General features: G+C 36.9%; 1 protein-coding gene and 1 non-coding gene across 2 annotated transcripts; one reads left to right on the top strand and one right to left on the bottom strand.

The window, feature by feature from the left end:
• The first annotated feature begins 1,318 nt into the window (after positions 1-1,318).
• LOC141541000 (L-amino-acid oxidase-like) lies at positions 1,319-18,254 on the top strand. Its single transcript, XM_074265003.1, has 7 exons — positions 1,319-4,124; positions 5,356-5,573; positions 6,163-6,275; positions 8,245-8,446; positions 10,437-10,505; positions 12,571-12,707; positions 16,141-18,254. Exons 1-7 carry the CDS (start codon positions 4,112-4,114, stop codon positions 16,967-16,969), a joined length of 1,581 nt encoding a protein of 526 aa, XP_074121104.1. The 5' UTR covers positions 1,319-4,111; the 3' UTR covers positions 16,970-18,254.
• Positions 18,255-22,697: 4,443 nt separating this feature from the next.
• On the bottom strand, positions 22,698-22,804 carry TRNAL-CAA (transfer RNA leucine (anticodon CAA)). Its single transcript has 2 exons — positions 22,767-22,804; positions 22,698-22,743 (listed from the first exon to the last, which is right to left on the bottom strand). It is a non-coding gene; the product is annotated as a tRNA-Leu (tRNA).
• Between the last annotated feature and the right edge of the window lie 563 nt (positions 22,805-23,367).

Raw genomic sequence — 23,367 nt, 5'->3', positions numbered from 1 at the left:
CCGGTTTCCATGACTTCCATGATCCCTTCAGCTCTAAAATTCTGTGATCTTATATTTTTATGATTATGTAGAAAGCTTTTTTCAGAAGTCTAGTAGCCCTCATTGTTTCTGTTGTATGTTGTTCCTTCTTGCAATAAGACCTGATAAAGAGTGTATCTATTTTGATAAGTTGGCCAGAAAAAGAGATGAGATGTCAGGTGAAGGGGAAAGAGAGCAGAATGAAGGCAAAAGGTGTCACACAAAGGAAGAACCCAAGATTCCCAGACTCTTAATGATACTTTTAATTACCACCTCACTTATCTTTACTAGACAAATACTTTGAAGATGTAATCTATGTCTGAGTGACAGAACTGGTTGGGGATAAAGGGTGGTATTAGAAGGTCAGACACTGTGAAACTTAGGCTCCTAAAGGGTTCTGTAATACTAACTTAGAGAAATGATCAGGGGATATCTTCCTTTCAATTCTAACTTTAAAATAGATAAAACTGAAAAATCTGATCATGAAAAACATTTGCTATCTAAGTAAAACAGAGCTTTCTACCATGCATTTCCAATTAATTTTTCTGAAAATATGATTCTGTTCCATGAAGTTCTATATTGACTCTTTTTTTTTCCCCTGAGGCTGGGGTTAAGTGACTTGCCCAGGGTCACACAGCTAGGAAGTGTTAAGTGTCTGAGACTAGATTTGAACTCAGCTCCTCCTGAATTCAAGGCTGGTGCTCTATGAACTGCACCACCTAGCTGTTCCTATATTGATTCTTGATGGTAGATATTTTAAGTCTTATTCTTCAGTCTTTAGGCTTTGCTCTAATATTTCTTGTTACCTTAGTAAATCATTTAGTTAATTTTGTTTCATTTTATTTTTAATTTTTCCTCTACTCAGATAAAGTTATCTTCTGATTGCATTTTGGATTTTTTGTTTCAGCTCTTTTATTCAATCTAAACCAGTTCATTATTTTTTTCCTGAGGTTATCATCATAATTTTTTTGTAGTTGTTTCCTTTTTTCTCAGGGTTTTATATTGGGATTCTTATTATGCATAAAAAAGATATTATGATAGAGTTTTCTGGGTTTTTTTATTATATTTTTAGTTTTAGTTGTCATATAATAAGATTATTCCATGGCCAAAATGTGCCTTTTCCTGTTGGGATTGCTGGGTGAGGACTGGGGTTGTCTGGACGGTGACAAGGTGAGAATTCAGGTTTTCTGGACAATTACAAGGTGAGAACTCAGGTTGACTTGATAGAGGGGGCAAGCTCATTGGCTGGGGTGGTTCTTCCCAGAAGCCCTTGCATTATCCCACGCCCATTCTCTGGGAGGATAAAAAGAGAACAGCACTCCAGGAAGAGAAGAAGACTCTGAATTGCATCAGGCTTGACGGGGCTCTCTGCAGGAAGGGAAGTCACTTCTTTGGACAAGAGTTAACAGCAACTGCCTGGAGACAACGGTTCGTTACAGGAAGAAGAATCTGTCTGAGAGATTTGAGTAGACACAGCAGATCTCTTCCCAGAGAGCGATCCAGCAGCTTCTCGAGACGACAGCTCGCTACATTTTCCCACACTCTTGTGTGGGCTGCTTATGGCCAAGTCCCATCTCTTACTGCAATCTTAGAATAGAATAGTGTTATAAGGGAAGTCCTGACATCACTGCAGTCAAAAAGACTCTGCCCTGTTTTTAGTCCTAGATGGCACGGATCAATTTTGATCCTACCTCCCCAATTGTAGTTTCTGGAATGATGGCTGTTTAGGTCCAGGTCCTGCCTTTTTTTACAACCTTAATCTGGAATCAAAGTCCTGACTTGAGACCAGGAGGCAAACCTTTGGGACCAAACTTTATACTGCTTCAGGCTACAGCTTCTGACTTTCTTGGGCCATCCTTACCCTTATTACATTGGCCGTGTTCATTTCCTTATGCAATCATTTCAGGTTAAGCCTATAGAGCAGGATCTACCTAGGATTAAGCTGACTTCAGATTAATTTTTAGACACTATCCAGATCCTGTCCATATGGGTATGGGCCCAATTTCCTTGCACCTGTTAGACAGTTTTAACCCAACACTTGAAGAAGACAATTGTTTTAGGTACCATTTTTTATATATATACAGTCCCTTGTGGAGTAAAAGAATCTGTGGTATTTCCCTTTGGTTCTTTTGTTTCATATGATGTTCATATTAGTAAATGTTTTTCAGAGGCTGTATTTCTCCATATCCTTCTAGAGCATAGTTGCTGACAGTCCGGTTATATTTACTTTTAAGCTAGACATAAATTAACCAATGCAAAAAGGGGGAAGTAGGAAAAGAAAAGGGAATATATTAGGTTTCTGAGAAAATCATTGAAATAAAATGAGAAATTATTGAATCCCAAGACCATTGGGAAATATTAAAATGATCAAATGAGTCAAATGAATAAACCATAATTATAGAGCCAGAAGAGACTGTGTAGTCTAACCCCATCATTTAAAAAATAAAAGAAATTTTGGCCTTGTAAGATTAAATTATTTGTTCAGGAACACACAAGTAGTAAATATAAAAAGTATGGTTTGAACTATGGTCCTCTGACTCCTGAGCCTCTGCTTTTTTTCAAATTATTATGCAACATTTTGAAGGATAGGCAATAATTAGAAAGAAGAGTACCCCTAGAAGATGGAGCAGAGTGGGAAAAAATAATTCTATTCTCTGTACCTAGAATTCCTTCCCTTTTTGTCCCTTTCTGATCCCTTCCCTCTGCCATCTCTGCTTATTAAAATTCTACTAAACCTTCCAATGACACCATGAAGCTTTGTCTGATTTTCCTGTTCAGAAATAATAGATTCATAAAATAAGTACGATTTGAGAGATCATGTAATTTAAATCCCTCTTTTTACAAATTAGGAAGCTGAGGCTTAAAGAGGCAAAATGATTTATCTATAGTCAAGTGTCTTTTCCTTCTCAGAAGTCTAACAGCATTTTCTTTGTACCTTTCATGCATTCTTTATGTTATATTTTGTATGTTATATTTGGTATGATAATAATTTATTTTATTTCTCTTGCGAGGTTAAGCTCCTTGAGGAAAAAAGGGGCTCTTGCTTATCTTACATATTCTTCAGCACCTAGTGCAGTGTTATGTATCTGTTTATCACTTGGACTTTTGTTGAATAAATGAATTAGGATATGAGAGAAAGTTGGAGAGTAGAAAGGAATAGGGAGATCTGGGATAGGGAGTTGGACTGGTGGGATGTGGTTGCAGATTGGAAAGCATTGCCTCTTCCCTCCTCATTCTCTTCCCAATCTTCTTAATTGAGTGCTTTAAGATTTTCAGATAGTCTTTTTCTTCTTTTATTTTCATTTTTTTTTCTCTCAGAGATAATGGTTACAAAATATTTTATTGGGGCAGCTAGGTGGCACAGTGAATAGAGCACCAGCCCTAGTCAGGAGAACTTGAATTCAAATCTGGTCTCAGACACAACACTTCCTAGTTATAATCTTGGGCAAGTCACTTAACCCAATTGCCTCACCAAAAAAAAAAAAAGTCATATGAAGCATACAAAATTCCTAACAAAGAAGGGATAGTTGAGAGAAGTTCTTTTATCAGTATATACATTATATCAGGAATGGAGATGGGACTGGGGAATAGCTGAGTGAAAAGCTGGTGAACAGCTTCATATCTAGGACCTTTCACACAAGTGGTCAATAGCATCATCTCTCTCATAAAATATAAAACTAAAAAATGGCAGGGTTAGGGTGGGAAGAAGATAAAGGACTGAAAGTGTTCACTGCTATGAGACCCTTTATCATCAGGAGTCTGAATGAAGTTTCTTCTCTACCTCTAGGTACAGAGAATAGAATTATTTTTTCCCACTCTGCTCTACCACCAGAATACTGAAAGAACCTAAAAATCTAATTGTGGTTGTTTCCCTTCTATCTATCTAATATCTCCTTCCTGTTTCTCAAGACTTGAAGGGAATGACTGATCTAAGAGTGGGAGGAGAGATGTGTAATTAAAGAGGTGGAGGTTGGGAGAGTTCAGAGGAAAGAGAAGGAAGACAATATATTACCAGTCTCTGACAGTCTCTCAACAAAGGTATACAACTTGAACCATCCAAGAGAATAAGATTTCCCTCTACATCCTGAGGACTATGGACACCTTCTGTAAGTAACCAAAGGTAAAGCCAGGATGAGAGTAACTTTCTGCCCTGCCTTTCCCTTCCTTCTTTCCTCTTTATCTTTTTAGTTCAGTATCTTTCTCTCATTCAAGAGAGGTGCCCTTTTGCCCCTCAATCTGCCAGGTATAGAATATAATGCTTTCTGGAGTTTTATTAGGCCATTTCATACACATCTCCCCTTCTTTATACTTTTATCTTTCAGTATTAAAGGAGGAATCTTTAAACAGAAAGATGAGGTAATCTCTAAATCCAAATACAAAGAGTAGTAGATTAAAGCACCATACAGGTCTCTGTCCTCAAAAAAAAAACAAATTATGAAGCTCTCTCTTTTATCCCCTAAAAATAATTAGCCTTATTTTCTTATTAACCAATTCCTTGGTTAAAGAAAGAATAAGAACATGTTATTTATGTGGCTGTGGATGGAAGTCAATATTGAGGGTTTGAAGACCAATTAACTTTAGTCTTGGCCCTACCCTTTATCCCTCATTAAAAGAAATCGGCAAGAAGAAATAGGCATCATCTACAGCAGGAAAAAAAAAAAAGTGGAAATTGGATGTTAAGATGATCTTCATATGGATAAGATGAAGAGACAATGAAAATCGGTCTTGAAAAAACTTGGGGTATCAAAGTGGAGTGGAATAACATCTCACTTCAAAGTAAAAGATGAGGTAAACCTCTAAATCCAAATACAACGAGTAGCAGATTAAAGCACCTTGCCAACCATACAGGGCTTTTGTCCTCAAAAAAAACAAGTTATGAAGCTCTCTCTTTCTGTTACCAGTTCTCCAATCTGTCTTTAAGAGCTCAAGGTCCGTAATGGATCTGGAATCAGGAATCCTAGCTGTGTGACTATAGAAATTCATCTAGCTATTCTGTGCTTTATTTTTTTTTAATCTCTGAAAATGGAAAAAATTATGAATAAATGAAAAAATCACTTATTAAACACTTAGCATGTGCCAGTCACTATACTAAATGGTGTTACTTTCCTTCTAGGGTTGCTGTGAGGAAAGCACTTTGTAGGGCCTAAAACATTACATAAGTATAAGCTATAATTTTTAAAAGTTATTGTCAGTTCTGGGGTTCTCCCAACTCCAGAGAGGACAGAAGAGATTCCAATAGTTTGTATCATTAATCTAGTGACATGCCTGGAATCCCAGACATCTCTATTGTTTATAACTATTCTCCTGATCCTAGTCTTTCTCTCCTATCATCCCTAGTGAAATTTTTCCTCATGAATATAGTATTGCTGAGCCCCCTCTCCCAGGCTTTTAATAGGGAGCTAGTGAAATGCTTTGATGACCCCCAATATGAAGACCTGCTCAGGCTATTGCGGGATGGCCTGGGAGCACCCACTGAGAAGAAGAGCGTGGTAGTGATTGGAGCTGGCATAGCTGGGCTCACTGCTGCTAAAGTCCTACAGAATGCTGGCCACCAGGTACAAGAACGGGGGATACCAGAATACCAGGCCTAGAACTTCAGATTTTAGACAGAGGGGGATGAGAAGGGGAAGCAGTGGGGGTTATTGTTCAGTCATCTCAGTCATGTACAATTCTTGGTGATCCCATTTGAGATTTTCTTGGCAAAGATACTAGAGTGGTTTACCATTTCCTTCTCCAACTCATTTTGGATATGAGGAAACTGAGGCAAACTGGGTTAACCAACTTGCCCAGGATCACACAACTAATGAATATTTGAGGTCTGATTTGAGCTCAGAAAGATGAGTCGTCCTAACTTCAGACCCTACTCTATCCACTGCACCACCTAACTGCATTAATAACATCAAAGAAACCAAGAAAATATGATGGAGAGTAGACTGGGTGTATGGCTAGATACCTGAATCTTTAATTCCAATTAGTAAGAAAGAAAGATCTAAACTGAAATGAAACTAGTACCTGTAACTGGGATCTGGGAAAAGCGGGGAGAGATGTGATCAGGATGAGATCTAAGGGATTTGGTCCTTGTGCTGGGATTGGGTTTAAAGGGAAACCTGATATCACTAAGGCTGGGAGAATATATTTTTCTAGGTTACTGTGCTAGAGGCCTCTGGACGAGTAGGTGGGAGAATTGAGACTCATCGAGTGCCTGGGGCAGAGTGGTATGCTGAACTTGGTGCCATGAGGATCCCTGCCAACCATATGTAAGCAATTATTGTAATCAGTTCCTAACTGGACATTGTTCAACCATCCTATCCCCAGTCTCACCTCTTGAATCCACTCTTTATACAGCCACCAAAGTTATAGTCCTAAAACACAGGATTTGTCATTTCTCTGGTCAAGAAATTTCAGTGACTCCCTATTACTTTTAGGGCAAATTACAAATGCCTCTTTCAGCTTTTTTAGCCTTTCATAATCTACTCCAGCCTATCTCTTCAATCTCATTTATACATTACCACCATCATCACCCTACAGTCATTTCATTCTGTTTTCCAGACTAAGTGATTTATTTATTATTTCTTATATGCAACATTCAGTCTTTTCACTCTGTGCAAACTTTGTATAGTCTGTTCCTTATGCCTTAAAAACTTTCCCTCCTCACTTCTTTTTAGAGACTTTAGTTCCCTACAAGACTCAGCTCATTTACCACTTTCTTCATAAACCCTTTCCTAATTTCTCTAGGTGTTAGCCAATCAACAAATACTTACTAAGTCTTTTCTATGTGCCAAAGACTAGGATAAAAAGAAAATTAAAAAACAAAACCTGCTCTTTAAAAATTCACATTCTAATGGGAAAGACAACAAACTGTACATAGATTATACTGTACATAACAGCCTATACAATTATTATCAGTATTCTCTCCCAAATCTCACCTGCTATGTACAATTTACTTTGAATTACTTTGTATTGATTTCATATTTGGAAAAATAGTATGTCATAGTGAGTGATTAGAGAGGTGGCCATGGAGTATGGAAGAATGGAACTCAAGTTCCATCTCTGACAACATACTAGTCAGGTGTGTAAACAAGTTGCTTTATTCCTTATTGCCTCAGGCACATCTTTGAAACTGTAAATTACTATTACAAATCTTCATTCACAAAGACAGTTTCCTCACCAGAAATTCCCAACAACAATAAAATTACCAGTCCAAACAAAGCTGTTTTCCCCCAAAAGGAAGTAAACTCCTTAAAAACAGGGAGTAAAGTCATTTTTGTCTTTGTATTCCCTGCATATAGCACGGTGCCTAGAATGTAGTAGGCACTTAATGAATCCTTGTTGAATTGAAGATTTTAGAGATGACAAAGAAAGCTCAGGAGCAAGAAGGGAAAAGAAGCTAGAAGAGATGGCTTAAGGAAAAAGATAATGACAGGGAAAAAAAAATAATCAGAGAAAAAGATGTAAGACTCAGACTATAGGAGAAGCATTTATTAAGTGCCTACTATATACGAGACATTATGCTAAGAGCTTTACAAATGTTACCTTATTTGAACAATTGCTCACCAACTACATGATATATTGAAAAGAGCCCTAGACCAAGAGCCAAGAGTATTTTAGTGCTGGCTCTATCCTAATGCATAATATGACTGTAGCAAGTCAAAATTTCTTGCTTCTAAGCTTCAATTTCCTCATCTATAAAATGATTGATTGGAATGAATGCTCTCTAAAATGCTATCCACCCAATTCTGAAGTTCTATTGTCAGTTCCAGGAATGAAAAAATACCATTTGGGAAATCTAAAACTTACTCCAAGAAAATTTCCTGATAATAGTATCAAGAAAAAAGAAAGAAATCTTTGCAGTAAGGAAGAATGAATTTGGTTTGAGGAAGTATTTTTCAGTTTTCCTTTTTCAGAAGACCAATTTTCCTTACTTAAAGGATTTACCTTCCATTTCCCTGACTCCATATACAAGCTGTACTCACCCCATTCCCTACCCTACAGATCAGGGTATATTTTCTGATAATTCCCTAGGAAGGCAGAAGATCCTACTAAATAAATAAAATAAAACAGGGTAACTGAAAAGGAGCCAGTTCTGCCTGACTTACCATGAAAAAATGAAAAGTGAATTGGAGGTAGAAATAATGAGCAAAGAGAGCTATGATGCACAGCATAAATTTTCTGCTTTCTTTCTCTCTGCCTTACTTCATGAATTCCTCTGACCTCTGCTCCTACCAGGCTTTCTCGTGAACTTATCAGTCAGTTTGGGTTGAAGCTGAATGAGTTCTCCAGATATGATGACCGAACATGGGTCCTCATCAATGGAGTGCGTCGACGGACTGGTGAGGTACAAGCCAATCCTGGTCTCCTTGGCTATCCAGTCCGGTCAGATGAAAAGGGAAAAACAGCTGACAAATTATTTGATGAATCCCTGAGGAAGGTAAGCTTTAAACAGGATAGAGTTGGGATGCTAGGCAAATCCCTAGGAGAAGTTCCCAAACTCAGGCTACTACTCTTAATAAAAGTTTGAATTTCTGCTGAGAGTCCAAACCTATTCAGCATTTGTTCTATTTATCCATTGTTTTGCTTAGCAATGAACACAATGTGAAGAGATATGAATTAATGAATAGGTGAATGAATAAATTAAAGAAAAAATTTTAAACATTTATTGCCATATATGATGGAATATACCTGTAATCCTAATCCTGGTGGGTTGAGGCTCTTGAGTTTGGAAGTTCTGGAGCTATAAAGTTGATTGGTTATCATCAACATCCTGAGTCCCTAGGAATGGGAGGTTATCAGATTATTTAAGGAGAGGTGAATTGGCACAGATCGAACTTTCTGTGCTGATCAGCAATGAGAGCAGCCATTGATCAGCTGTACTTAAGGCATTAAAAATAGAGTTCTTTAAAAAAAAAAAAAAAAAAAAAAAAGCTTTCAGAGAACTTATACTGGAATTGAAAGAGATAATACATGTAAAAGGTTTCACCTTCTGGGCAGAAAAAGGGCATGGAGGTCCTAATGGTTCAGTAACAAGACCCTGGAGAACTTAGGATTCATGTGTTTTCCTTACAATATGGAGTGCATGGAGGCTAGAGGCCCACCATGAGTGAGAAGGAGAAATTTACTAGATATACAAAAAAGGTCTTGCTTTCAGGAAATTCATAATCTATTATGGAACAGAAAAAGTCCCTTCTCTCTTTTCAGGTTGTTTTCCATCTAATGGGACAGTCTCTATTTAAATTTAGGAAGTTTCCTGGCTGATAAGGAAAGCAAGTCACAATCACTGAAGAGCTTCCAATTTAATAAATAGGAAACACACAATACAGATATAACATCTTTTAATAACACATTTACTTATGGTTTTTCTATATAATTATGTAATTCATGGCTCCTCAGTTCTCATAAAATCCACTTTATTGCCTGACCATATGACACATAGGTCTAATATTAAAAATGTTTCATTAAGACATGAAACACAATAAATAACAAGTAAAGGAAATTTGGTTTTAAAAAAGCATTCTTTTCAGTAATATACAAGTGAATTCAATCTCTTATACTTCTAGAGAAATTATTACCTATTTCCTCTTTAATTTCCCTTATTCCATATCACAAGAGGAAAATGACATAATTCAAAACTTACTGTCCTAGAGGCAAATATTTAGGATCCAAAAATTCTATTTCCTAGAATTTTGGTGGAAATGTATAGGAGGAAGTTTGGGAACTGGATAAAGGCAAGGCTCTAGTGTAATCAGGGTCTAGTTAGGGCTCCTGAGTTTGAAAACTTCATTTTCTGATGGATCTCTGTGTTCCCCTACTTTCTCTTCATCTATAGTCCCACTACTTCCTTCCCCCATGTTCATTTATGTGGCCACAACTATTAAAATTTCCTCCCTTAGTGAATGTAAATTGTTAGCACTATTGTCTATCTACCCAGGTTACTTATACCTTCGGAAGCTAATAATTAATGTGCAAAAAGAAAATGGTATTTACACACATATATTGTATCTAGGTTATATTGTAACACATGTAAAATGTATGGGATTACCTGTAATCGGGGGGAGGGAGTGGAGGGAGGGAGGGGATAATTTGGAAAAATGAATTTAAAAAAAAAAAAGAATCTTAAGCAGAAGATTAAAATCATTCATTTAGATATATCAAAAAAAAAAAAATTTCCTCCCTTGTAGAGTATAACCCATCAATCATAATCCTGATATCACCATGCTACAGCCAGCCCAAGAATAGTGGGAAATGAAGCTCTAATGTCACAAACAGTACTAGACAGCACAGACAAAACAAATCTATGAATGCTTGCAAAAGAGCTGGTAGGAATGGGGTTATGAGAAAATTAACAAAAAAGGAAGATAGGAGTAAATCATGAGAAAAGTAAGTCCCTTCTCAACATTTTATTCTCTTCTTCTCTGCTCCAGGTAGTGGAAGAGCTGAAAAAGAGCAACTGCAGTCAAATACTAGAAAAGTATGACTCCTTCTCCACTAAGGTCAGTCCCTTGATGTCACATCCCTATTTTCTTTTAACTATTTTTTAATTGATTTTATAATTAATAACATTTTTTGACAGTACATATGCATAGGTATTTTTTTTTACAACATTATCCTTTGTACTCCATTCTGTTCCGAATTTTTTCCCTCCTTCCCTCTACCCCCTCCCCTAGATGGCAGGCATTCCAATACATATTAAATATCTTATAGTATATGCTTGGTACAATATATATGTGCAGAACCGAATTTTGTTGTTGTTGTTGTTGCAAAGGAAGAATTGTATTCGGAAGGTAAAAATAATCTGGGAAGAAAAACAAAAACAAAAACAAAATGCTCATAGTTTACACTCATTTCCCAGTGTTCCTTTTCTGGGTATAGCTGATTCTGTCCATCATTGATCAAATGGAATTGGATTAGCTCCTCTCTATGTTGAAGATATCCACTTCCATCAGAATACATCCTCATATAGTATCATTGTTGAAGTGTATAATGATCTCCTAGTTCTGCTCGTTTCACTCAGCATCAGTTGATGTAAATCTCTCCAAGACTCTCTGTATTCCTCCTGTTGGTCATTTCTTACAGAGCAATAATATTCCATAACCTTCATATATCATAATTTACCCAACCATTCTCCAATTGATGGGCATCCGTTCATCTTCCAGTTTCTAGCCACTACAAAAAGGGATACCACAAACATTTTGGCACATACAGGTCCCTTTCCCTTCTTTAGTATGTCCTTGGGATATAAGCCCAGTAGTAGCACTGCTGGATCAAAGGGTATGCACAGTTTGATAACTTTTTGGGCATAATTTGCTCTCCAGAATGGTTGGATTCTTTCACAACTCTACCAACAATGCATCAGTGTCCTAGTTTTCCCACATCCCCTCCAACATTCATCATTATTTGTTCCTGTCATCTTAGCCAATCTGATAGGTGTGTAGTGGTATCTCAGAGTTGTCTGAATTTGCATTTCTCGGATCAATAGTGATTTGGAACACTCTTTCATATGAGTGGAAATAGTTTTAATTTCATCATCTGAAACTTGTCTGTTCATATCCTTTGACCATTTATCAATTGGAGAATGGCTTGATTTCTTATCAATTAAAGTCAATTCTCTGTATATTTTGGAGATGAGGCCTTTATCAAAACCTTTAACTGTAAAAATGTTTTCCCAATTTGTTACTTCCCTTCTACTCTTGTTTGCATTAGTTTTGTTTGTGGAAAAACTTTTTAAATTTGATGTAATCAAAATTTTCTATTTTGTGATCAATAATGATCTCTAGTTCTCCTTTGGACACAAATTCCTTCCTCCTCCACAAGTCTGAGAGGTAAACCATCCTATGTTCCTCTAATTTATTTATGATCTTGTTCTTTATGCCTAAATCTTGGAACCATTTTGATCTTATCTTAGTATGTGGTGTTAAATGTGGGTCCATGCCTAGTTTCTTCCATGATGTCACATCCCTATTGGCCCTCTGACTGTCCTCCTATCACCCACAAAAATTGAGAAAAGATTACAATTAATCAGATTTATCAGACTAGCACTACTGAGGTGGGATAGAGATTATACCTCAAGAATTTAGCTTAATAAAGCTTATATATACACAGCAATTTAAGATTTATAAAATCTTCCCTTATGACAACCCAGTTGAGGAGGTTGCACAAGTATTTTTATCTCCATTTTACAGGCTCTAAGAAGTCACATAATTTACCCACTGCTGCACAGCTATCATGGCTATCCTAGCCACACAATGTATTAGAGCTGGGATTTGATCCCAAATGACCTTTCTAAATGCAGACCATTTTAATTCTCCACCAACCTGCATCTTTTCTGAGGGAATGAAGATATTTTAGGATCTTGAAGTTATTGCAATTTGGAAGTGGCTGGGCCTAACCTGGATCATCCATGTTAGATGAATTCTCTTGAATCTGTTTTTCTAATTCAGATTCCTTTCTTCCTGGAGTGTCCTGCTTAGGATTAGAGAGATAAGTATTATTATCTCTCAAGAAGTAAATATCTTTTTTTAATCTCTGATTTTCCTTTTTCCCCCTTTGCTGTGACAGGAATTTCTGATTAAAGTGGGAAATCTGAGCCGAGGTGCAGTGCAGATGATTGGAGATCTCATGAATGCTGATGCTGGTTACTATGAAGCTTTCACTGAGACATTAAGAGGAGTTATTTTCTTCTTCCAGAATCCCCGGTGAGGTCTGGGACAAGAAGTGCTAGAGAAGTGAAAAGGGAGGAGAAGCATGGGATAACTGAGCTTTCCGTAAAGCCATAAAACTAGACAGCCATAAAACTAGATAAAATGACAAAGATTAGCAGTTATCTATCAAAGCAATGACTCTAAAGTACATTGGTCAAATGGCATCTGTGCAGTAGGACCTAATGTGATTATCCTGACTTTTCCTGGGATGCTACCTGGAAGACAGTATAATGGAGTAGGGAATGGAGGAGTGGGGAGAATACTGGGAGAACTTAGGATCGGGAGCCTAGGTCCAAATTCTGGCTTTGCCATTTGTCCCCATGTGATCTCAGGCAAATCATTTCATTTCTTTGAGTTCCAGTTTCTCCAACTGCAAAATAATGGAGCTATATTAGATGAACTCTATTTTCAATTTTAAATTCTGAATGATCCCATGATCTTGAAAGGACTCTAACTATGTTGCTGCAAGATGTTGTTTCTGAGTAAGGGAAGAGGAAGGAGAAGGCTTACCTGGCACTGAGGGAAGGTGGTGTTAATGTGCACGTTACAAACTGAATGAGATTTTAGTATATGGAATTTTTTTTTTTTAACCCTGATCTAATGCCTACTCTCCTAGTATGAAACTGATTAATTGTGGGTTCTAAAGGGCTATATCAATAGAGCTGAATGTCTGGAAGAGCTAAAAAGTATTTGGGACATGAGTCCCAGGCTATTCATCTATGGTCAGTGGAACAGACTAAATAAGTGCACAGAAGCTTATGAATTATATAGCCACTGATCTATGTCAGTGAGAGGAAATTTGAACACTCATGTGATCTATATCAGCAAGGGAAAATTTGAACACTCGTGAAGTCACAAATCTCTAAAATGGAAAAGTTTATTTTGATAAACTAACAAGATTTACTCTTTCATTTTTTTCCATTTCATCCCCAAGTGTATACATCCCTCTAAATGGTAAAACTAAGGAGCAATAGTGTTTAAAAGCTTGAAAAAAAGTAATATTAGGACAAAATGAATTAAAATAGCATATATATTAATAATATATCAGCTTACCAATATAAGCTAAAAATATAAACAGGTTTAAAAGGATTTAAGATAACCTGACTAAAGTCAGGACCCAAAATACTCCATAGCAATTCATCTACAATGGGTCATTAAAATCATGGAATGCTAGAGATGGAAGGAACCATCTAGTCCAGCACACTGTTTTGACAGATGAGAAAACAATAGTCCAGAGAGGCTTTGATTTGCTCATGGTTATATAAAGTTGAAGTAAAGGAACTGACACTAAAATTAGTCTTCTGATTCTATAGTGATCTTTACCAATACACTATTTTTCCTAGATGTTTTAAGCAAGACTAACTTTTGAGAAACATATCATGGAAGGCAGCTACCAAGGTATAATAGATTAATCACTTAGTACCACTGACAGAAATTAAAAATTGGATAAGACAGAACTTTTTAATATAAATACAATTAATTAATCCACATCCTTATTTATAACACAGTATTATTCATAAAAATAACCCATTCTTCTGTGAATGGCTCATATAGAATACCCTTGGTTTTACACTTTCCCTCCTATTGACAAATCTTAAAGGACTAATCTTCCCAATACAAATCAGGTAGGATCAAAAAAGTATCAAGACCTAAACAGGATTTTAGAAATCACTTAGTTGCACACTCATTTTACAAATACAGAAAGTTCCATTCTGAAAAAATAGCAAAAGTAGAATTATCAACATCACTAAACACCAGATCCATTGCTCTTTTTACTGGTCAGGGATTCTTAAATTGGAGTCTGTGAACTCTTAATATATATTTTAAGACACGTATTTTAATATGCTTAATTTTCTTTCTTTAGGTCTTCATGTCTTTTATATATTTAAAACCATTATTTTGAAAAGGGGTACAGTACACAAAAGTTGTTAAACTTTTTTAGATAAAAGTCCTAGATAAAGCTAATTTCAACAGAAATGGAATTTAAACTCATACCTCCATGTTTCCCTATTTTCCCTTGTTTTCCAAATATGGAAAAGGAGAAACTTAAGTTGGGTGTCTTTGTCCAGTCAGTCATGCTGGCACCCAAAATGTTGACAATCTCATGTTATCAGACCACAGAGTAGTAAAAGAGTAGCCAACCTTTAGGACTTAAAAACCTCATGAAGAGTTTTATGTGCAAGCTCTGAGCAATGTAAAAAATCACATTCAAATTATAATTACAAATAACATTATATCTTTTGAAAGACCAAAAAATATGATGTTTTATAGAAACAGATGAGTATACTAACCAGTTGGTAATATCATTTTCATATCAAGACATTTACATACTTACTTAGAACTTTAAAATAATATCACAACCATTTGTCAATTATTTTCATGAATTCATACTATCACTATCATCTAGACAAATTTACCAGAGATGCAAATTTCTGCTCAGTAAAAGAATTTTCTTCTAAGTAAAGTTATTTTTTTTAAATGGAAAGAGCTCACTTTCAAACTAGTTTGTTACCTTTCACTATTGGTATTCAAACAACATCTGGATAACAACCTGTAGAGACCATATAAAGAAGAATCCTGCATTGTGTGGGAAGCTAATCTCCAAGGTCCTTTACAGTTCAAAATCTCTTAAGATTTTATTCTTATTCTATTGATTTTAGAATTAGTCAATTCTAATTAATCAATAAAATTTTATTCTATTGATTAAAATTCTTGTCTGTAATTTCAAATTGCCTCAAAGCTTATAATCTAATTAAAAAAAAAAAAAAAAAGCTAATATATGTCAGCAACTAATCCACATTCTCCAAAATCTAAAACAAATTAGATGGTGGGCCCTAAAGAAATAAAGAAATACAAAACATTCTACTTTGCTGTCCAATTTGATCTTCTGTAATGGGGTACTAAGGAGCTCAGTCTCTCTCTCTCTCTCTCTTTCTCTCTCTGTCTCTCTCTCTCTCTTTCTCTCTCTCTCTCTTCTAATTTTGCTACAGGATTTCTTGAGGAAGAGGGCTACCCTTGAATGTCTAGGCTAGAGATTCTTACTTAATCCCAGTTTTGAAAATCCCCAATTAAAATCCCAAATAAAATCAATTTTATGTCAATATTTTTAAAATAAGCCACATGGATCCACTGAGATGGTGTGTAGGAAGAAAAGGGAGCAAGGTAGTAATCCCTAATTGGTTGGTAGTATATGTATAAAGACCCCAAATCTTTTTTGCCATAAACTGGCAGACTAACCTGATACCAAAGCAGCAGAAAACCCATGAACACACACACACACACACACACACACACAAAACAATTGCTCTGTTTTTCTATTTGCTAATTAATTGCAAATACTCCAGCCTCTCAGATGACTTCGTCTAAGATTAAATCCATATCTGCCTCATTCTTTGCATGACCATCTCAACATGCTTCCTCCTCTTAGGTTTGAGGAAATTACTGGCGGCTTTGACCAGCTCCCCAAGGCCTTACATGACTCCCTCCTCCCTGGCACTGTCCATCTCCACTCACAAGCAGAGGAGGTAGTAAGAGATGGGGACTACATCCATATTGTTCATCAGACACCTGACCCCCTTCGACCTCTAGCCCGCCTGACTGCCAACTATGCTATTGTGGCCACAACAGCTAAGGCTGCCCGGCTCCTCCACTTTCAGCCACCTCTGTCTCCAGGCAAAGAAGATGCCCTGCGTTCAATCCACTACAACAGTGCCACCAAGGTGATCCTGGCCTGTACCAAGCGCTTCTGGGAGCAGGATGGTATTTATGGTGGGAAGTCCATAACTGACCGTCCCTCCCGATTTATCTACTACCCCAATCATGACTTTCCCAATGGAACAGGAGTCATCTTGGCCTCCTATACCCTAGATGATGACTCTACCTTTTTTGCTAGCATGGATCAAAAGCGGGCAGTGGACGTAGTGTTAGAAGATCTGGCTGCCATCCACAATCGCCCCAAGGAGGAGCTTCAGGCTTATTGTCCCTACTCTGTGGTCAAGCGTTGGAACCAAGATCCTTACTCCATGGGCTGCTTTGCCTTCTTTACTCCCTACCAATATGTAGATTACTCCCAAGAGCTCTTCAAACCTGAAGGCAGGATACACTTTGCAGGAGAGCACACCACCCTCCCTCATGGTTGGATTGACACAGCCATCAAGTCTGGACTCCGAGCAGCCCAGAATATCCAAGAAGCTGTGGGATTATTGAAACAGGACAAGGAAGCCAGGAAGGAAAATAGGTTTAAGAGTGAATTATAATCAGTGAAAAAGCACTTACATTGATGAGGTAGTATAGAGTATTATAATGAAAAGAACTTTGACTAAAGGTTTTTATATCTTGCCTCTGGCACATGTTGACTATTTGACCATAGGCAAGTCACTTAATTTCCTCAAGCCGTCCTCACTTTTCTCATCTGTAAAATGGAGATAATAATAATGGTTGGTACCAACCGAATAGGATTATTATGATGATCAAATGTTAAAAGATATTCCTGACCTGCCATCAGTAGGCCATACATATTCTTAGCTGATTTCCTAGTCATAGAAAGGATTGAAGAGACCAGCCTACAATTTATCTCTCCTTTGATAAATGATGCACATTTGTGAGATAGATGCCTGAATGATGTCTTCAGCTAAGGAATAAAGAACAGAAAAATCAGGTGGAGATCACTCTTAGGTGGAAATCTTGCTCTTAGAAGCTCTATATTGTGATCAATTGAGTTAATTACTAGCAATAGGTAGCTTAATAAAAATATCGAATTCATTGATCACATTTAAATGTCAGTTGCACAAAATGTGTATTCTAAGGAGAGGACTAATTGGCCTAATATTAGCATTTGTTAACCAATAAATCACATTTTCGTTTAACAATAAATCAATAACCAAATTTAAACCTGCTTAATATGCTTAATTAACAACATAATATGCATTCCAAAAATTAGGAGACTTTCTGTCTTTCTTGGAGTTATAAGTCTGTTTGATCTACTCTCACACACTTCCCTTATATGAGCCTCCCTTGTAATCTTCCTACCTCTCATATCTTGATACTTGAGCAACTTTTCTTTCCAAGTTGAGATTCTGAGAATTACAAACAGAATAAATAGGAACAAGTAAACAATAGTTTGGGAGATGGAGGCAAGCTAATGAATTGGAGTTATTTTTAGCAATCCAATTTTAATTGTATCATTTATCAGTCCCTCTGGGGACAAAAAGGTACACAAAAGGGCAGAGGGAATAAGGAAGGATAAAATGTAGAGTACCTTTGTTTTAGTTGGAGCCAGTTCTGCCTGACTTACCATGTCTTTGAGTCTTTGAGTTGGCTAGTGTAGACCTCTGAATTTGTTGACATAGGTAAACCCTGTCATTCTTTCTCTCACCTTTTGGGTCAAAGTTCAAGCACTTTCCCCCAGAGGTATACTCTCTCTAATCTGTTAAATCCTTTTAAGCAGAAGCAGTTTGGGGAGATCACAGTTTATAGCTTTTAAGATTTATATCACTATCTCAAAGTGGCAGTTTTATATAGTACTTTTTTTTCTCTCCTCAATCTATCTATACCAACTTTTCTCCTTTTTCTTTTAGGAAAGAACTTCATTTTATACTTATTTGAAAAAAAATTAAGAATAAACATGGGGAACTTCCTCTCTTTCTCGGTTTTATACTTCACATAGCATGTGTTAATGCTCACCATTCTTAGAAGTTTAGGTAGTCTTTCTCTTGCCTTTTACTTGTGCCCCTAATCATATCCCCTTCTGTCTCCTCTGTCAATTTGTCTGTTTGACCACTCCTTTTCTCTCCTCTAATTTTCAACTTCTCCCTCTCTTGCTGCTCAGATCCTACTACCGTTAAAACATTTCACTCTGAACTCCTTTGTTATCCTATCTTTCCCTTTTGCAAGCAGATACCTAAAAAATGCTTTCTACAGACACTTTACCTCCAACTCACTTTACTTTTGCCATTACTCCTATCCCAACTATTCAACTAAAGCAGCTCTTTTTGAATTTCACCAGTGATCTGTAATTCTAAATTACCTAGGAATATTCTTAAGATCACCTGACAGGATAGGATATTAGACACTGAGGTCCTTTCTCTAACTTAAGTGCCTAGCATTCCAACTCTACTGGACTGGTCATGTTGTTTAAATGCCAAATGTACATTTACCAAAAAAAAAATTTTTATGGACAATTCACACAAAGTGTTCAGAAAAAGCAATACAAATATATTCTCAAGGTATCTCTTAAGAACTTTAGAATCAATTGTATGACATGGGAGACACTGGCATATAACCACCCAGCATAGTAAGCTCTCATCAGAAAAAAGTGCTGTGGTCTATGAGCAAAGCAAACTTGAATTAGCCCAAAGGAAACGCGAAATTACAAAATTAGAAAAGCTACCCCAACATATGAACTATTTGTGTCCCATCTGTGGCAGAGCATTCTGAATTTATGTTGGTCTGATCAGCCACAGTCTAGACCTGGACTCTAACATAGTGATGCCATTTTGGTCCTCTTTGAAAATACTTAGGGTACCCCCTTCTCATCTATGGGGTCCACAAAATAGTAACCCTGGGATACTTGTTATTGCTCAAAACCGTAATTCCCTGTACCCTCAGAGAAACCTATTTTTATTCTGATTAACCAAAAGCAAATACAAAGCAAAAGTATCTGATGCCTTTAGAGGCAACTAGATGTCACAGTAACCTATAGTCAAGAAGACCTGAGTTGACATCAGATGCTGATCAAGTCATTTACTCTGCTTCAATTTCCTCATCTATAAAATGAGGATGATAGTAGCATCTCCCTTCAAGGAACATTATGAACATAAAATAAGATATTTGTAAGGCCCTTTGAAATCTTAAAGCACTACAAAAATGCTACTTAATATTATTAGTATAGTATAATATTGTTTTATAGTAATCAATATAATAATATAGTATGGTTCAATATAATATTATGAGTATAGTAAGAAAAATTGCAATAAATCTAGAGTATATTCTACCATAAATTTACATACCATCAATGGGAAGATTGGACATACATAGAGATCATATAGGGAAACATATACATAGTAATATATGTGCCTAAGATTCAAATGTAAAAATTAAATTCATATTTCTTTATGCTGCAGGACTACCAATATCTTCTTTCGGTTCTCACTGGATTTGCTCGAAGTAGGCATCCCCACATCCCCATCACTAGTTATCCCCATTTGACATATTGGTAATTATTTGGTGACACAATTTTTGCTGGATTTCATCTTTTCAGTATCACTTTTAGACTATTTCAGCTTCAATATCTTAGGGAAGGTATCTACCTAGGAACTTCTTCCTGTTAAGAGAAAACTGATTTCTCTTTAAGTGATAGCCTCAGCTAACTCTGGGTTAAAATTCAGTTTTTTTTTTCCTTTTTTCCTCCTAGATCTAGTGATATCTGTGATAAATAATAACCTGTTGGCACCAAAGCCACATGGCTTTGGTGCTGTATTTTAGCCAGGAAAAAAAAAAAAAAAAACCAAACAAAACAAAAAACTGAATTGCCTTTCTTACTTGCCACAATGATTAGAACAGTAAGCCCTTAATTAATGCCTATTGACAGACTGACAAAATTTGCTAAATCCAGTGAAAATTCCTTTTGGTACTGTTCTTGTTGTTTATCCTTCATTCTTCAAAAGAACTATGAAATCAAGGAGATGATGCCATAATATTGAGTTATGATGCCATAATAGTGAGTTGAATTTAAGTTCAAAGTCACTAGTCTCACTTTCTCTTCCAAAGCAAAATAAAGGTCCAGGGTGACTGAAAATGGCCAGTGGGATGCAATGGGAGACCTTGGCTTTTTAAAACTAAAGTTTTTATCAGGTTTGACTGAGGCAACATCCATTCAGTGATTAAGGCTAGGTAAGAATTAAGGGAAAGAATAGCCTCTTTTACTCAGTCAAAAAAAGAAAAATTATAATCCAATTTTAAAGGAGGAAGATCCTCAGGGTTTCTGATCAAAACAGAAACAATTGCAATTTACATTCACTCTGAGTCAATTAGGACCCAAACAATGAACAGCTGAGGCTTGGCCTGGGACCTACTGCTAACCAATCAATGAGCACCAGAGTGTTGTGGGTTCAAGGCATTGTCCTTAAAAAAGAAATCCAGCTGGTAAATCCCAAGACATTTTGGGAGGTTTCAGAGATCAGAAAAAGAATTATATTCCTTTGGCAGAGCATCATCAAGTAAGAGTAGGATACCCCTTGGAGAAAAAAAAAAAAAAAAAAGGTGGAGAAGGAAAATAGAAAAAGGAAGAAAGGTAGGGAGGAAGAGAAAGAAAGAAGGAAGGAATGGAAAGTTTGCTATTTGTTATTGTTGTGTCACAGTTTCCTTTTATTATTCTGCCTCAGTTTCCCTAATTGTTTTGCCTCAGTTCCTTGAAGTGTTCTGCCTCAATTTCCCTGGTTGCAAACCCCCTTCCTGACCATTAGGACTGAAACAATTAGGCTGGGAGCCCTGACCATTAGCATTCCATAGGCAGGATAAGTTACTAAGAGATATGCTTACAGACTTTCTGTCTCTAGTAACTACCTTCACTCCCAAATTATCAGAAATTTATGGTCCTAGCCCCAACCTGTCAGAACCGAATTGATGGTACCTTCCTGGAAATTCTCACACTCACCAATGTTCAGATTCCACCCCTTGATTTTGTTCTCTGATCACTTGGAGCCATATATAAATCATTGCAATCTCACATTCTATGCTGAATGCTTTAAGACATCAGCCCTCAGATTTTATTCAATGATATAGAGCATAGCATTCTAGATTAGTAGGCAAAAGCAGACCCCATCAATTAATTATAACTTGATCAAGTATCCTAACTGCTCTCAATTTCCTCACCTATAGAATGGGAAAAATAATACACTCATCTGCCTCACAAGGTTATTAGCGTTGGGAGGGGAGAGATCATAATTTTAGAGCTGAAAGGGATTTTAGGGAATATTTAATCCAGTGCCCTCATTTTCACAGGGGAAGAAACAGAGCCCCCTCCAAGTCACTGTTCTTTCCATTACTGTACTATACCCTGCTTTGTAAACATCAAGACAAGCCAAAAAGTCAATGAGCATTTCACTGAGCGCCTAACTACGTGGCAGGCACAGGGCAAAGAGCTGGAAATATAGAAAAGACAAAAAAACAGCTTCTGCCTTCAAGGAGCTCACACTATAAAGGGGGGTGGGGTGGGGAGAATGGAGAGACTACTTGCAAACGACTATATACAAACATGGTACGTACAAAATAAATCAGAAATAAATTTCCCAGGGAAGGATTCTATAAAAGCTTCAATAAATGTTGGCTGCTTGTTGCTGTTCTCTGATCTCCCCTCTAAATGTCGCTGTGAAGAGTTAGGATTCCGGCAGGCTGTTATAACACATATATACAAATTAAAAATAGAAAGAAAAAAAAAGTCTTTAATTAATTGATGTAGCTTAACCTAAAGCAAAAAGTCCTGAAAATAGTTAGATGGGTTTTAACACGTCTTTTAAACACAAAGGTGTGATCCTAGCCTAGATTTTTGTTAGAAAGCCAAGTGGTGCAGACTCCCCGGCACTTCCACGACTCAGATCCCAGGTTTTGTCGGTTCCCGAATATGGAGGCGGTCTCTCGCAGCCGTTTCTCTTTCTGTGCTTCTTTTCCCTCGACCCCCACTCCACTCTTGATTGGAAAGAAAAAGCAGAAGACAGAAAAAAAAATAAATGAGGAAAATTGGGAAGAGGGGCGTTCGGGCCCCAAAACACAAATCTTTGGAATCCGAGAGCCGGGTAGGGAAACACATGAAAGTAACACCTCCGGTTTACTAAGTCCCACACATCCCCAGAAAGACTCAAAAGGAAGGTTACTAGTGTTGATTATTGCTTTTAATTTAAAAACAAAACAAAACAACTGTCTAAAAGACATTTATTTATCATTGTTAAAAGTGTGGCCCAGTGAGCTAGGTAAAAAAAAGTTAAGATGTGTCAGAAGTGGGATTTGAACCCACGCCTCCATACGGAGACCAGAACACTCCGCAAGGAAAGGTACTACCTTGAGTCTGGCGCCTTAGACCACTCGGCCATCCTGACACTCGGAAGCTGTGTTCGCTAGAGGACATTATTCAAGAAGCGAAAGTAAAACTTGCGGTTCGATTCAGTTTTTTATGATTTTTAAAAAATCTTAATTTTTTCTTTCATCTGATTCACCTTCTCTCCTTTCTCTTTGTAGCTGCCTCTTTCTGTCCTATTACTTAGGGAAACACCGAACCCGTAAACTGTAATCTCTACTGTAAAACATGGGGGGGGGGGGGTGTTCCCATTTGAACAGGCAGAATTTACGGGAATAGAAACGGAGACAATCTATTTGCAATTCATTCAGTACATATATTGATCACCTAACTCTCTACAAAACATTGTTCCATAATGTAGTTTTAAATCTGGTAAGGCTAGATCCTCTAGCTACTCCCTTAATTATTCCCTTGAAATTCTTGCTTTTTTGTCTCTTAAAAATCAATTCTTTTATTTTGCCAGGTAATTTAATATCACCAAATAAACTGTGGTAGCATCTATAAACTAAATTATTTCACTTACTACCTGTAGGACGTTGGACAAATCGCTCATCAAATCTCTCTGGGCATTGATTTTCTCATCTA

The sequence above is a fragment of the Sminthopsis crassicaudata genome, chromosome 4 (genome assembly GCF_048593235.1).
Source record: "Sminthopsis crassicaudata isolate SCR6 chromosome 4, ASM4859323v1, whole genome shotgun sequence".
In the NCBI taxonomy this organism is placed as follows: Eukaryota; Metazoa; Chordata; class Mammalia; order Dasyuromorphia; family Dasyuridae; genus Sminthopsis; species Sminthopsis crassicaudata.
Note: the sequence above shows the minus strand (reverse complement) of the source record. Positions and strands in the feature narration are given on the sequence as shown.